The 14,286-nt window shown below is 44.1% G+C and overlaps 1 protein-coding gene across 8 annotated transcripts in view; it reads right to left on the bottom strand.

Moving 5' to 3' along the window:
• Positions 1–5,221: 5,221 nt before the first annotated feature.
• The window catches only part of sox13 (SRY-box transcription factor 13), a 28,132-nt gene continuing 19,067 nt past the window's right edge, over positions 5,222–14,286 (bottom strand). For 6 of the 8 annotated variants that reach the window (XM_076268832.1, XM_076268831.1, XM_076268830.1 and 3 more), the window contains 6 exons: positions 14,012–14,165; positions 12,264–12,364; positions 10,863–10,998; positions 9,204–9,371; positions 7,808–8,027; positions 5,222–7,233 (listed from right to left, as the gene is read on the bottom strand). In XM_076268832.1, the coding sequence (XP_076124947.1) occupies positions 6,897–7,233; positions 7,808–8,027; positions 9,204–9,371; positions 10,863–10,998; positions 12,264–12,364; positions 14,012–14,165 (1,116 nt within the window). In that variant the 3' untranslated portion in view covers positions 5,222–6,896. The remainder of the gene's footprint in view (positions 7,234–7,807; positions 8,028–9,203; positions 9,372–10,862; positions 10,999–12,263; positions 12,365–14,011; positions 14,166–14,286) is intronic. The other 2 variants (XM_076268829.1, XM_076268828.1) reach the window with 1 other exon arrangement.

Genomic DNA, 14,286 nt, shown 5'->3' with positions numbered 1-14,286 from the left:
TTTAAATGAAACCGCTCAGGAGTCTGAGTATGACGGTGCATATGAGGAGCAGGGACTTTGTCTAAACTTTGGTACACTGACGTTAAGCATGTCGTTCCCTGGAGGTTGAGCACCTGTTCATGAGTGATGGAGTAGATATCAAAATCATTCTATTAAAAAGATGCTTTGATATGTACCTATTTTGATATTTAATATTTATCTGAAGGCACTTGAATTATGGGGATATTTATTATTGCTATTTAATCCATGACATTTCAGTCTTGTTACTTGAGAACTAGATTAACATGACATGTTTGCAGTGCTTATCAGTGAAAACTAATTTTGATTTGAGAAGTGATGCTAACCCATAATGGCTTCCTTCCTGACTACAGTTGCATTTCCCTGTAGTGAATGTACTGTTCTGACTTGAAAAACAAAAGTGGATTGATTACTTGCTTTTCTCATCCAGACTTTTTTGTAAATGTGTGTGTGTGTGTGTGTGTGTGTGTCTCTTGTTATGTGATTTTTTCCTTTTTCTTTTTTTTCTTTCTTGGAAAAAAATAAATAAAACCACGGTTTGAATCAGGCATGAAATCCACTTAAGAGTCAGAGTAGGATGCAGTGACTGAGGTGTAGTGCCAGCGTGTTACCATTAGAGGGCACTGTTTATCTCCTAATCAGCTGATCAGGGTATAGCAGTGTCCAAGCTCTCCTCAGTCAGTCAGTCATTCAAACAGGCCTTCTTCAGTTCACAAAGCCCGTGGAGAAAGAGGAGAGGGTGCTGGGAGAAAGTTGTATATACTGTAATAAACTGTGAAAATGTGACTGTACGATAACCCTTCTCACTTCAAGTGCTTGGGTGAGTAACTTAACGTGTCAATAAATATTTACATTAAAATCATCTGAACCAATCCAGTGGTCTTTCATTTTCTTGAAGAGCATTTTTTGGGAGAACCTCTTTGGTGTCAAATGGGGCATCCGTTATTAGCATGGCAAAATATACTTGCCTACTTTATATTCTGATACAGTCCCCTTATCTAGATGCACGCCGTCAAGATCTGAGGGGGACAGATTTGTTAAAGATTTGCTATGCCGCTTCCCAGATCCAGATCGAACCGAAACTAGACATTTTACTGCCATTTAGACTCTCTGAACACAGCTTCCTCAGAAACACCCTGGCTTCCTCATGGAGTTTCCTTTTATCGCCTTTCTGCCATTGCCGGCGGCAACCGGAAACCCCAGCTGGGGGAAGACTGCTATCGAGGATATCCTGCACCACACACACTCACATAACATCCTATGTCCACTCACACAGGGATGTCTGACCCTCTGGATGTGTCAGTGAATAGAGAAAGGTTATGAGGCTACTTCTTTTTGTCATGGTCCTCTCTTTGGTAGCCTACCTTGTATCCAAGGCCGTAATCATAATATACTTTGAGGGGGACAATAATTATCTCTTGAGCCATCCCTCACTGTATGTGAAAGTTGTAGAATACTATGGAATTATAAAATACCAATTGAAAAAAAAGCAGATGTACAGATTGGTAATTATCTCTGAGAAATTGTGCACTGTCTTATTTCTCAGCCCTTCCCTCAATCAGTGCTCTTTTTTGTTGACCTATACTATAGGTTATAGTGTTTACCTACTAGCTACAAACTTGGTATGGCCTTAGTTAACATTTTCTCTTATGCATTCATGTAAACAATATTCAAACCTTAACCTACTGCACCCTAGACTAAGCTATTTTTACAGTTTTTGCCCATTGATTACACACTAAAAATGAATGATTAGACCGAAGCCTCAATACCTAAACTTCTTGTAGCATACTTTAAACACTGAGTAACCTTAGCTTAAACACATTTTCTGCTTTGCACATTCTGCAATTCTGCAACACACTTATTGCGAAACACTACACACAGTTTCTTACATTGGACACTTTGTTAAAAAATGAAATCTGTTATCTTTGGAAAAACGCTTCCATTCAAAATGTAACCACATCTGGTAATTGGTAATACCCACACACATAGGGTGATATCAGGTAAAATGGGCCATCAGCTAAAATGGGCCATTTAAGGTTTGGGGGTCCCAGCCCCTCTGAAATTTAGAGCCAATGACTGCAAAGGATTTCAGACTGTTGTCATAACTGTACTTGACAAGTAACAGGTGATTTGATTGGTTTATGGTTGCTATGGTGGGCGGGGCAATAGTTCAAATCAAGAATGCCCCAGAAATCTGCACGGTAAGTAGCCTGGCATATCAAATCTAACTAAACTATTATAAGGATGATAAATCTATAAAAAACAAACATGCACATAAAAAAACTGTGCATAATATCTGTCTTGATGGCATCCACCAGAAATAATGCTGTTAGTTCGGTATATGAACTTATTTTTTGTAAAAGTGATGTTTTTCTTAGCGGCCCAATTTACCTTAACCCACTGAGGTAAAATGGGCCACATGGTTTCAGCTAAAATGGGCCATCCTCTGTGTCACTCACAAACACACATACACATGTGTGTGAGGGTGTGTGTGTGTGTGTGTGTGTGTGTGTACACACACCCATGCACATACGCATTCACCCACACACTCGCACACCAACCAACGCGCACACATGCACGGACAAAAACACACGTACACACACACTCACCATGACCCCCCCCAGCCCCCCCAGTAATAATGGTGGTTGATATTTTATTTACAGTGAGTATGGCAAATGCGAATTAAGTGAGAGGAGAGATGGAGAAGGAAAGAGAGAGGAAATGAGAGGAGGAAAGATGAGAGAGGAGACAAGCAGAGAGGAGAATAATGATATCAATGTTTTAATTTTTAATAGTTACCAGTTTTGTATGAATTTTTGTAATTTGCACATTTCGTTCAAAATGTGTTGTTCACACACACACACACACAGTTTGCACCCAAAATGTGTGTTTTTTTTTAATGGCACATATGAATATTGTGTTTTGAAATTAAAATTGATGATAAATTACCATTCCCTTTGCATTTTGACTGGCCGAATGCTTACCTAAAACAGCTGGCCCATTTTACCTTAGATGCTGGCCCATTTTACCTGAAACTGCTTATGCAAAAAAAGTTGGCACAGTTGATGTTTCAAGAACTGTAGGGCCTAAATACTTATATTTTATGACATAATTTCAACACAAAATGATCAAAAACAGTCATTAGTAATCATAAAAACACTTGGAAAAGGCATATATAGTATTATATTCTTTTCCCAACTGATTTACCAAAAAGTGGCCCAATTTAGCTGATATCACCCTAGGCCTACCTGAACAGACAAAACTGACATCAATCAGTCTGTGGCTTAGCACTACAAATAGACTGCAGGTAAGTTATTGTGTACCTGTTCAAGTGTGTACTTATACATTGATCAAAATATCAAAGGTTTTCAGTGTGCCAATGAAAAGTATATAACCACCAACCACATAACTGTATGCCTCTTGCAAGCAATGGAAGTGGCATGTAGAGGCCAGGGTGGATATGGCACACAAGGTGATATTTTCCTTGTTGCTTGCAATGTCGCTGAGGACTTGTGGCCAGATATGAACAGAAGGCAGGATCCATAAGCACTCCCCCCACCCCCGTCACACACACACAAGAATTGTTTTTTCTTTTTTCAAAACTTTTGTTGCAAAAATGTCAGCCGATTACTGCAGAAATTTTATTTTGAAATAAAGACAAAGACTGCAGTGTTTTATATAAGTGTCTATGCTTTTTTGTTGCAACAATTGCATTTTTAGAAAGGATTGTTGAGTTTTGATTGTAGTGTTTAATGTTGCATCTATTGTGAGTTGTTTGGTGCTCTTATTTGGTTGTGTAGAGGTTTGACAAATTAGCCAAATTCTGTAAAAAGTGTGTAAGCATAAGTAATAGGCAAAAACTGTAACTAGATAAGTCAGTTTTTGCTCCTTTACTCACCTTATGCCACCGTCTATCCCTGCCAAATTGGCATCAGCATAGTACATGTAACAGAATGTCAGGAACTGATTTCATCCGCTATGCACGTTTGGTCCCATTTGGAAGTGGGGTTTATGTTGGATGAATGGGTGGGGGTGGTGGGTGATGATGCACAGTGAATCTGAATAAACTATTTCAATTTCATGTCCGGTACACTGTCTGAAATACACCTCGTGATGGGGCCAATATCAAGAACTACACCATGTGATGGGGTCAATATCAAGAACTATAGTGACCCCTTGTGGATATCCAATTTAGTGCAAATTTAAATCGAAGCCCAACTTCTGTCACAGTTTGAGGGGAGTGTTTATGTTGTACAAAATCTTACAGCCATGATATGATTCCTCAGTAATCTTACATGATCTGCAACTCCAGAGGGAGCGCAAATTATTTAATAAACACAAAAATGAATATAATCACCAACACCTAAGTATAGATCTATTAAGTTGGAAGCAAAATCAGAAAGACTTGGCTCAAGCAGAGCAAAACAACAACCAAAAAAACACAAACAAATATCACACAAACAAAAGACACAAATTGAGATATTACTGCAAATTGAGCACATCAGGTGTTTTTATTACTATTATATTTCAAAAACAAACCACAAACCTCTGAGAGAGAAAAAATAACAGAAAAATGTACAACCTTTAAATTACAGCTTTATAAACAAAATAAAGTCTGTTCTATTATATACAACAGCAGGTGCTACAACAGCGATCAGGACTGGGGGTTTTACTTTACCAGATTTTACAAATAAGAAAAGGTCTTCATATAACTCCCTATACAAGTACAGCTACTTTATAAGGTGCCAACACATAACCCAGCACATTTTTCTTCAGATGCCTGATTTCAAATTTTCTGATGCTCTTTATCAAAAAAAGTTATTTATCTTTTTTTTTTTTTACATTAAACTCTGCTAACGATTTTGACCTAGGTGTTATTTTAGTTTTACTGCAGCATGTACAGAAACTATTCTATATATGTAACACTCAACTTGGGGGGATGTGAAGAGACAATCAATGTGGCCGAGGAAGATGAGAAGACCTAACTGACGCAAAAAACACACACACACACACACACACACACACACACACACACAGGTGGGTCTAACCGGAGCTCTCTCTCTTCCCCCCCCCCCTTTGCTGATGGCCTGATGCAGACACAGCATAGCATAAACAACACATCAAGTGCAGCCCCCGCCCCACAGCAGGAGAGCAGGAGGTTTACCAAACCCACCCAACCCCCCCCCCCCCCCCGCCCCCACATTTCAGCAGACTCCCCTCAATCAAATCAGTGCAAGAAAAAAAATCCGCCGTTTCATGAATGTGCCAACCAGCAGGTGGTCAAGCCATTCTGCAGCGCCTCAGCGTCTACACTGAGCACACATGGAGCACAAGAGCACCACGCAAGGCAAAGAGCTCTCAAATACAGCCAACATGGACATGCCAGTAGGAAGTGGGAAAATGCCCCGCCCTTGCCTGTCAGACAACTTGCTGATCAGCTTCTGATCAGTGCTCACACTCTGTGAGGTCGGGATGGATCGAGTCCCACTGATCTCAAAACAGCAGAGGTGCGGTTCGGCAATTGCACCGAGACAGAGGAGCCATTACTGAAAAGCATAGAGCTCCATTCCGCCATCTGACACTCAGGCAACAGTTCTCAGCTCTAATCCCAGACTAACTCTTTACAAATACTTTAGCTCGTAGCTAGGCTTAAACCAGAGCCAGAGGCTTGTCCATATTTGGGTGAGCATTTCTCGGATGAAAGATGACTCACTTCTTTTTGCCTTGTAGACTGAAGTTGCTGACACACGGATGGTAGTATTCTACCACAAAAACACACACAGTCAATTCTCTGTACTTTCCAAACAATGCATACAAAGAAACAAAGACACAAAAAAACAGCTTAATATAACAGAAATTATAAAAACAAATGTCAAATTCCATTATTTTGTAAAACATGAGTTTGAAAAAAAAGAAGCACAAACAAAAATATTACACCAGCCTCAACAGGGGATAATTTGATAAATCTGGACCTATTATAATGAGAACCTTCAAGGCTGGCTAAGGTGTGTACCCCTCTATCTGAGATACTTGTGTAAGCTGCACCTGGGAGATCTTGGTTTTAAATACACCGCAGAGTGGCATTTTTTTGCTGTCAGTGCAAGTCGAAGAGAGAAGTGCCAGAAGGGTGGTTGAAATGGTGGTTATGGTTCGAGGTTTCATGACCTTGGCTGCAGTTGTGTCACATTTTGAGAGTGAAAAGGTTATGTCTGTGAGTGTGTGTGAGTGTGAGCTTGTTGAAGTGTGCCATTTTTGAGGAAGTGGTGTTGATAATAACTGATAAATATAACTTTATTACTACAACAGCTTCTCACTGACTGAAGCTTATAGTTTTCTTTCGCATACCAGCACAGCAGAGAGATCTCCAAAGGATTAACTGACCCTAGAACAGGCCTGGCCCTTGTTCCGTGTGAAACTGACCAATCAGCTGCTATCAAGGACATCAACGTAGCATCTGGATAACCCTCACCATGACTGATCTTGGCCTATGAATGCCACTCAAACAAAATCCTTTAAGGGCCCCTGTGTATCCGTGAATGCATATTACACAAGTCTTTTCATTCGAGGAGACCTTACAAAAAACATCAAAACACACACATGCACAAACAAACATAAACAAACATAAACACACATGAATTAACATCAAATGACCCCAACCCCCTTCCCTGCCACACACACACACACAGACAGACACACACACACACACACACACACACAGACAGACAGACACACACACAGACACACACAGACACACACAGACAGACAGACAGACACACACACACACACACACAGACACACACAGACAGACAGACAGACACACACAGACAGACAGACACACACACACACACACACACACACACAGACACACACAGACGGTTTCAGTCAGTGAGCACCACAAGCTCGCCTTCGCTGCGCTCGCCTGCGTCACTGTCGTCTCCCTCGCTGTAGGGCTGTCTCTGGGCCTCTCGGGCCCTCTCCCTCTCCCTGTCCCTGTCCCTCTCCCTCTCTCTGTCCCGCTGCACCGCGTCTGCCAGGCCCACGTCTCGTGCCTGGGCCTGCGCCTGCACCTGTGCCTGCACCGCCTCCAGGCTCCGGGGGGGCAGGTAGTGCTCCAGCAGGGCCGAGTGGAGCGGCAGCGAAGCCATGGAGACGGGCGTGCCGGAGTACTGACCGTCGTTGGACGCGGCTGGATAGTGGAGCTGTGGCTCTAGCTGGCTGTTGGGAAAGACGAGGAGGAAGAGAAGAGAGGATGGGTGCTATGTGCACAGTGAACAGTGAGTGCTACAGTGGACACTCCTTTAGCAGTGACCCCCAGCCCCCAGTCTAGCATGCAAGACTACAGACCTTATACTGGTACACTTCCATATGTGCGTGTGTGCGTATGGGCGTGTATGGGCGTGTGTGTGTGTATGGGCGTGTGTGTGTGTGTGTGTGTGTGTGTGTGTGTGTGTGTGTGTGTGTGTGTAGGGGGGGGCATATCTACGGTACTGGAAGGTTAAAAATATTATTTTCTATTTATTTATTTATTTATTTATTTATTTGTTTGTTTGTCAGAGGCCAGGTACAAATTTAAACATCTCCATTTGATGCATTGTACCAGAGTTATCCTTAGGCTAATTTACGTCTGTATTCATTCAGAGTGCATGTCGCCCAGACCAGAGGGTTGTCCCATGGCAGAAGTAGATTGCTTGTGGTTAGGGATCCACCCGGTGGGGTGCATCGCTGGTCAGGGAAGTGGGAGGAGATGGAGGTGGGGGTGGAGGTGGGCATGTGGGTGGGGGTTGCGCACCTGGTGGAGAAGGCGGTGCGGTGCTGCTCCTGCCGCCGGCTCTTCATCATGGCCTTGTACTCGCCCACGCGCAGTCGCCGGCCCTCCACTATGCACGTGCGTTTGGGCCGCGGCTTATACTTGTAGTCGGGGTAGCGCTCCAGGTGCTGGCGGCTCAAGCGCGCCTGCTCCTCATAGTACGGCTGCTTCTCCTGGTTGGACATGGACTTCCAGCGCGTTCCTGCAGGGGGAGACAGAGAGTCACGGAGGTTAGAGGTGTGGGGAGACAGAGAGAGAGAGAGAGAGAGAGAGAGAGAGAGAGAGAGAGAGAGAGAGAGAGAGAGAGAGAGAGAGAGAGAGAGAGAGAGAGAGAGAGATGGGGGGGGGGAGAGGTGATTGCAGACCCAGAGGGCAGGTGGGAGATACAACACTGAGATACATCTGGTTACATGCCACATGCCATAACCATTGCTTGGTATTTAATGCTTCTTTTGCACTTCTGGTTGGATATCAACTGCATTTCATTGGCTCTGTACCTGTACTCTACTAAATGACAATAAAGTTAAATCTAATCTTATTTAATGTAGCAGCAGTCTGGTAAGACATACATATGGGGAAGGAGAAAAAGGAGAGAGTGCAGGGAGAAAAGAAACACAGGGAAAAGGTGGAAAGAGTGGAAATTATGTGGAACGAAAAAGATCAAAGGAATGAGAGAAAGGAGAGAGGGAGAGGAAGAAACTGAAAAGATTGAGAGCAACAGAGAACGACACACACACACACACACACACACACACACACACACATTCACACACAGATTTGGAGGCGAAAGAGGGGACTGGGCATGTAGCGTGAGTATTTTAAGCAGAGCACAATGGAAAGGAATGCGAGTGTTTTCTCAGAGGAAAAGGAGGAGGGAGGAAGGCGTGGGCGGAGGGGCAGGAGGAGGGGGGTTTTCCTGCAGCCCTGGAGGCAGGTGGCAGCTCTTGCCCTGCACTGGCCTGGGCCACAGGATCAGCAGGTGACACACCCCAAACAGACACACACACACACACACGACAAGTGACTACAAATGTTTCTGCCCATATATACTGAGCTTGTGGATAAACGTATATTTATGTATTCATTTATATTTAAATCAATAGAGAAAATAAAGTGTTCTGGAAAAAAACAAATAAATAAAAATAAATTAATAATAACAATAATCGCTTTCCAGACAGAATGGTTTTATGTGTGTGCATGCATTTCTCTGCATGTGTCTGTTTTGGTGCAAGTGTATCTAACGGCTGATGTGGAATCAAGCTAACCTGTCTTTCAACACTGTCTACCTATCAATCAATCTGCTCGCTTATCCTGTTCGTGTCTGTCTGTCTGTGTGACTGCCGTGTGAAGCAGGCCCCTCCTGGCCGGTCTCACTCACCCAGGATCTTGCTGATGCTGGAGTTGTGCATGTCGGGGCAGGCCTGCAAAATGCGGCGGCGCTCGTCTTTGGCCCACACCATGAAGGCGTTCATGGGCCGCTTGATGTGTCCAGAGGGGGCCGTCCGGCTCTCCCCCATCCCCACCAGGCCAGACATGGACATCGTGCCTGAGGAACGACACATACACAAATACAGTCATTAACGGACATTATTCATTATTCCTATATTTTTAATTCCTGAATTTTTATATGAGCACATATTGCATCAGTTTCTCTGGTCTTGATTCCCATGTAGAACCTTAAAAGTACTGTTATTAAACACAATGATGAAGATACATTATATACATATAATCTAATGAAAACACATTGATGTCCTCATACAAATAGCACCAAAGCTCTTAGGGCCAGATGTACGTACATTTGCGAACGTAGAGTTATCAGCGTCATGGACGCACCACAGATTGCGAACGCTGTCAGACCCAAGTTTCCATCATATTTATCAATCGTTCAATCCTTAGTGTAAACTGCACCTTTCTCTGCCTTTCTTCACCCATAAACGCAATTTACGAACGTCCACAACTGAATGGCAGCGCCTACATACAAGCGCAGTTGAATGAAGTTAACTAATGACAACATTAAAAAGAATCAAACGTTTAGCAATCATGAAATAATACCATAATGTAAACAAGCAGAGAGATGATGAAGATCAGTAGTTCTACTCAAACTACTTGTGCACGTAGGCTATGGAAGATTGGTCAAATCTAGCAAGTAGGAAAGTTTAAGTGAATGACGTGAAAGTGAAAGTAAGACATTCGAAAGGCCAACGAAAGTTGCTTTTGGTAGTACAAATACTTTCACCACAAAAACTGGTGCTCTAAATAGCGATTCTGTTGTCTTTGAAAGGTTATCTTGACGAATTGAACTGCAATATGGATTAACACCTGCTGGAAGTATTTAGGCGCAGAATAGACGTGCGCTTTCAGGAGCAGTCTTTGTACATACCGCGGAATACATAATTAGGCGCTCTTTACTCTTCCCCTCCCATCTTTTTACGCTAAACTCCCACTTTGCCCTGGATCCTCCCATGAATGCATATGCATGACATGAAAAACGCAATCTGCCACTTTCAGCTCCTGCGACAGGCAGTTTGCGCTTTAACATCTTTGCGGCCTGTTTGTACATACCTCGCAATGATTTTACACGCACATTGCAAAACAAATACGCCTGAAGTGGGCGCAAAAGCGTTAGTACATCTGGCCCTTAGTGTCTAATCTACACTGTATTTGCCTCTTTGCTCTTCTTCAGCAAAATTATATAATTTCATTTGTCCAACATTTGTAAAGGCAGTTGTATATTTTGATGATGTAGCAAAATTATGATCTAGGTTTTATAGAGTCCTGAAAACCATGTGACATGACGATTCACTGAAGCAAATCAGTGTAACAATTCAAACAGAATCAAACAAATAACAATAACATCCTGGCAGAATGCCTTTGCCACAGCCTTTGCTGATCATCATGCAGCTAAACATCACGTGTGCACACAACACCCTAGTGGGCCCAAAGGAATGTCCAGCTACAGATGCCAAGGAGGGAGAGAGAGACTGTTAAGTAAAGGGGGGGGGGGGGGGGGGGGGCAGGTGTGTTTGATGGCCCATACCTTCAGAGTCACTGCCCATGAGGTCGTCCCGCACCTGTCGCTCCTCAGGCCGCTCCGACGGGGTCAGACGCCCACCCCGTGACCCTTCCTTGTAATCACCCTGGAAACAGGCACCGAGGGCGACTTTCAGCACGTGCTTTAAAACATGCAGGATCACAAGATGACCACACACACACACATACATCGCAAACCACAAAACTTTATATAGCTATACAAGGTGACAGAGAGAGCATGTTTACCCCTCACATTCTCACACACATATGGGCACAGGGTGAAATTTCCATACTGAGCACTCCTCTACTAGTATAAATACACATTATGTAATCCAATAAGCATCATCAAATCAGCATTTAAGCAGTGTGGGAATCAGTCCCATGGTGGTCTTGCCATTACCATGTTTACCATGATCAAATCAAGCTGCAGACAGAATATTGACTGCATATATCCTGTTGAATCTGACAATGATTCCAACTGTCATAACATGGAAATGAGGAATACACTGTGAAGCTATGTGAAAGTGCAAATGCAAATAGCGGAAGTGGAAACTGTAAAATTGTGCCTGTGAATCTGAAGTGTTGGTAGGCCCCAAAAGACAAGGGAAAATGGTCAGAGCCAAAAGATTAACAATGCTATTTCTGACAGGAGAAGGAGGGGAAATGACTGGCATATCTGTGGGCTACTGCTGTAGCAGCCTGCACTGAGAGGGTAGCAGCTAACAGGTGTCTGTACATCAAACAGGATCCCAGCAGTCTGTGTGGGCTGTTAGTAGTGCAGACATGTGCATGTGTGTGTGTGTGTGTGTGTGGTGGGGATAGCGGGGTGTTCCCATCTGTCTGTGTGTCCATCTGTGGACATGGGAAATGGGTATTAGCATGTATATATGATGTGTGCATCACTATTGGTGTATTGAGTGAGTGTGAGAGTGTGTGTATATGAGGGTGCCTGATCATGTGTATACATGAGTGTTGAAGATCTGCATACATTTATTGTGTGCTTGAGGTGTCGTGTGTGTGTGCGTGTGCATACATGTGTGTACAAGCACAATGGTGTGATTGTGCAGTGGAGGGACTCTGGGTTCAGTGTGTGTGTTGGGGGTGTGTGTGTGTGTGTGTGTGTGTGTGTGTGTGTGTGTGTGTGTGTGTGTGTGTGTGTGTTGGGTAAGGCTCTGAGGCCTGTGAGGAGAGAGATGGGGGGGGGGGGGGGGTCTCAGCTTTCAAGTATGAACAGAAGCCTGGTGACAAACATTCAGCCCCAGGTGCCCTCAAGGAGCCTCCACTCTGACGTGAAGTCTTGGTGTGTGTGTGTGTGTGTGTGTGTGTGTGTGTGTGTGTGTGAGAGAGAGAGAGAGAAAAAGAGAGGGTGTGAAGGCCACTGTCGGGCCTTTTTAAGTCGTTGACTCACCGGCCTGGTCGTGCCGTCCCTCTCCCGCTCCCTCTGACCCCTGAGCAGCTGCTGCGCCTCCTGGATCGCCTGTGTCACCACGTCCCCCTCTCCCAAGAAGTCTGAGGATGGAGAGAGAGAGAGAGCGAGAGAGAGAGCGAGAGAGAGAGAGAGAGAGAGTGAGAGAGAGAGCGAGAGAGAGAGAGAGTTTGATGTAAGGGCTCAAGTGTTCTCTTGAGAGGATGGCTTTGTTAAAAGCAAACAAAAGCTGAGAAAGAAAGAAAGAAAGAAAGAAAGGAAGAAAGAAAGAAAGAGAAAAAGAATAAAAAGAATAAAAAAAGAAAAAAGAAAGAAAGAAAGGACGGAGACAGAAATAGAATGAAAATAAAGACATGTCTGGACTTTAAGTGCCAGGGGAATAATAAAAGAAAGCCAGTGAGAGAAAGGACTCGAGTGTGGGGGGTGGGGGGGGGGGGGGTAGAACCCTTTGGGGTTGGATGTGCCTATGTACTGAAAGAGAAAGAAAGAGAGGGAGAGGCAGTGAAAGAGAGAGATACTGAGTAAAGGGAGGGGGGGAGAGAGAGAGAGAGAGAGAGAGAAATACAGGGAAAGAGAAAGAGCATGATAGAGACAAAAAGAGAGACAGAGGGCCTGGAGGCTTGAAGGAGCTTAACACGGGAGAGGAGGAGGAGGAGGAGGAGGAGGGCACATAAGGAGGTGGTGACACATTCTCCGAGGGCCTGTTGGCCCCTCCGGGCAGCGCCAGGAACAGGTTTGCCAGTGTAGGCTGGTAGGGAGGCAGGCAGGCGGGCACCCACTGCTCGGCGTGCCAAGAGAGTGGGTGAGGGTGGTGGAATGGGTGGTGAAGGGGGCAAAGGGCTGATCAGGGGCTGAACGGCAACTACACAATGGCTACTGCAGCACACCAGTCATACACGAACCATAACACTACACACAAGCCTATCAGACAGACAGATGTCTCACTATCACTGGAATCACCTCACTAATGACAATCTGATGACAGTGAAAGTGGACATGTATATCTTTCTACAGGTGGTTTATTGGTTAATTTACATACCACCACAAATGTCAAACCCCTGCAAATTACAAACAACAAAGAAGCTGTATTTTGTGTGCACTATAGCAAGATGACAGAGGAATTTGGCTTCAGACACACACACACACACAAATATCTCAAGGGCAAATTCATGAACCTTGCGACTGTTGCCGGGAAGATTTTCTTCCAGAGGCATGTTCACTACAATCTCTTCTCAAACATGAAACAGAAAGGAAGCAGTGTTCTGAGTGAGTATGATGTATGTGAAATGGAGTGAGAAAGCCCAAAGATTTGCTTATGCGCATTCTGTCAGTGTCACTGTGACTTCTAATAACCCAATGTAAATTCCATTTCATAGATGCAGACAAAGTCTATTATTCTTGTGATATAACTAGAAGAACGACATTTCGTTCCAAATCTATGCCACTTATTTAAAATATTTACTCTGAGAACATTATTCTAAACTCTTCAGGGGTAAGTCCCAAAGACTAATATCAGACAATAATACTTCCTTAAAGCATACCACATCATTACACACCAGCAAAATATGTGTGTGTGTGCATGTGTGAGAGTGATAACACAAAGCATTCTGTGTTGTTTCATTCCAACTGTCCAAACCTGCAACATGCTTTGATCTGTAATTCTTCCCCTGTGTTCAGATCCTACCAAAGGTATGACAGTAAATGTGAGTGTGTTGGTCTTGTGAACATACTCAGGCTAAGGCGTTGGGGGCTGGGCGGGAGCTCTCGGGCCCGGTACCCCCCCTGCAGGTGTGCAGAGGCCAGCTCCATGGCCTGGGGGCTGGGGGTTTTCCCCACGTCCAGCCCCTTGGGCTTGGCCGTCAAGTTCAGAGGCTGGCTGCTCTCCTACGGCACAAAGAGAGAACCATCCAACTCAATGTTGACAAGAGAACAAAAAAAAACACTTGTACATTCAATTCTTAACTGTACCACTGATATGGCATGGCAACTATCACTGATCAATGGT

The sequence above is a fragment of the Alosa pseudoharengus genome, unplaced genomic scaffold, assembly GCF_046254945.1.
Source record: "Alosa pseudoharengus isolate Yale_2024_CS ecotype anadromous, Long Island Sound unplaced genomic scaffold, YU_APseudo_1.1 YU_APseudo_1.1_scf_5, whole genome shotgun sequence".
Taxonomy (NCBI): domain Eukaryota; kingdom Metazoa; phylum Chordata; class Actinopteri; order Clupeiformes; family Clupeidae; genus Alosa; species Alosa pseudoharengus.
The sequence above is the reverse complement of the archived record's forward strand: the minus strand, read 5'-3'. Positions and strand labels throughout refer to the sequence as shown.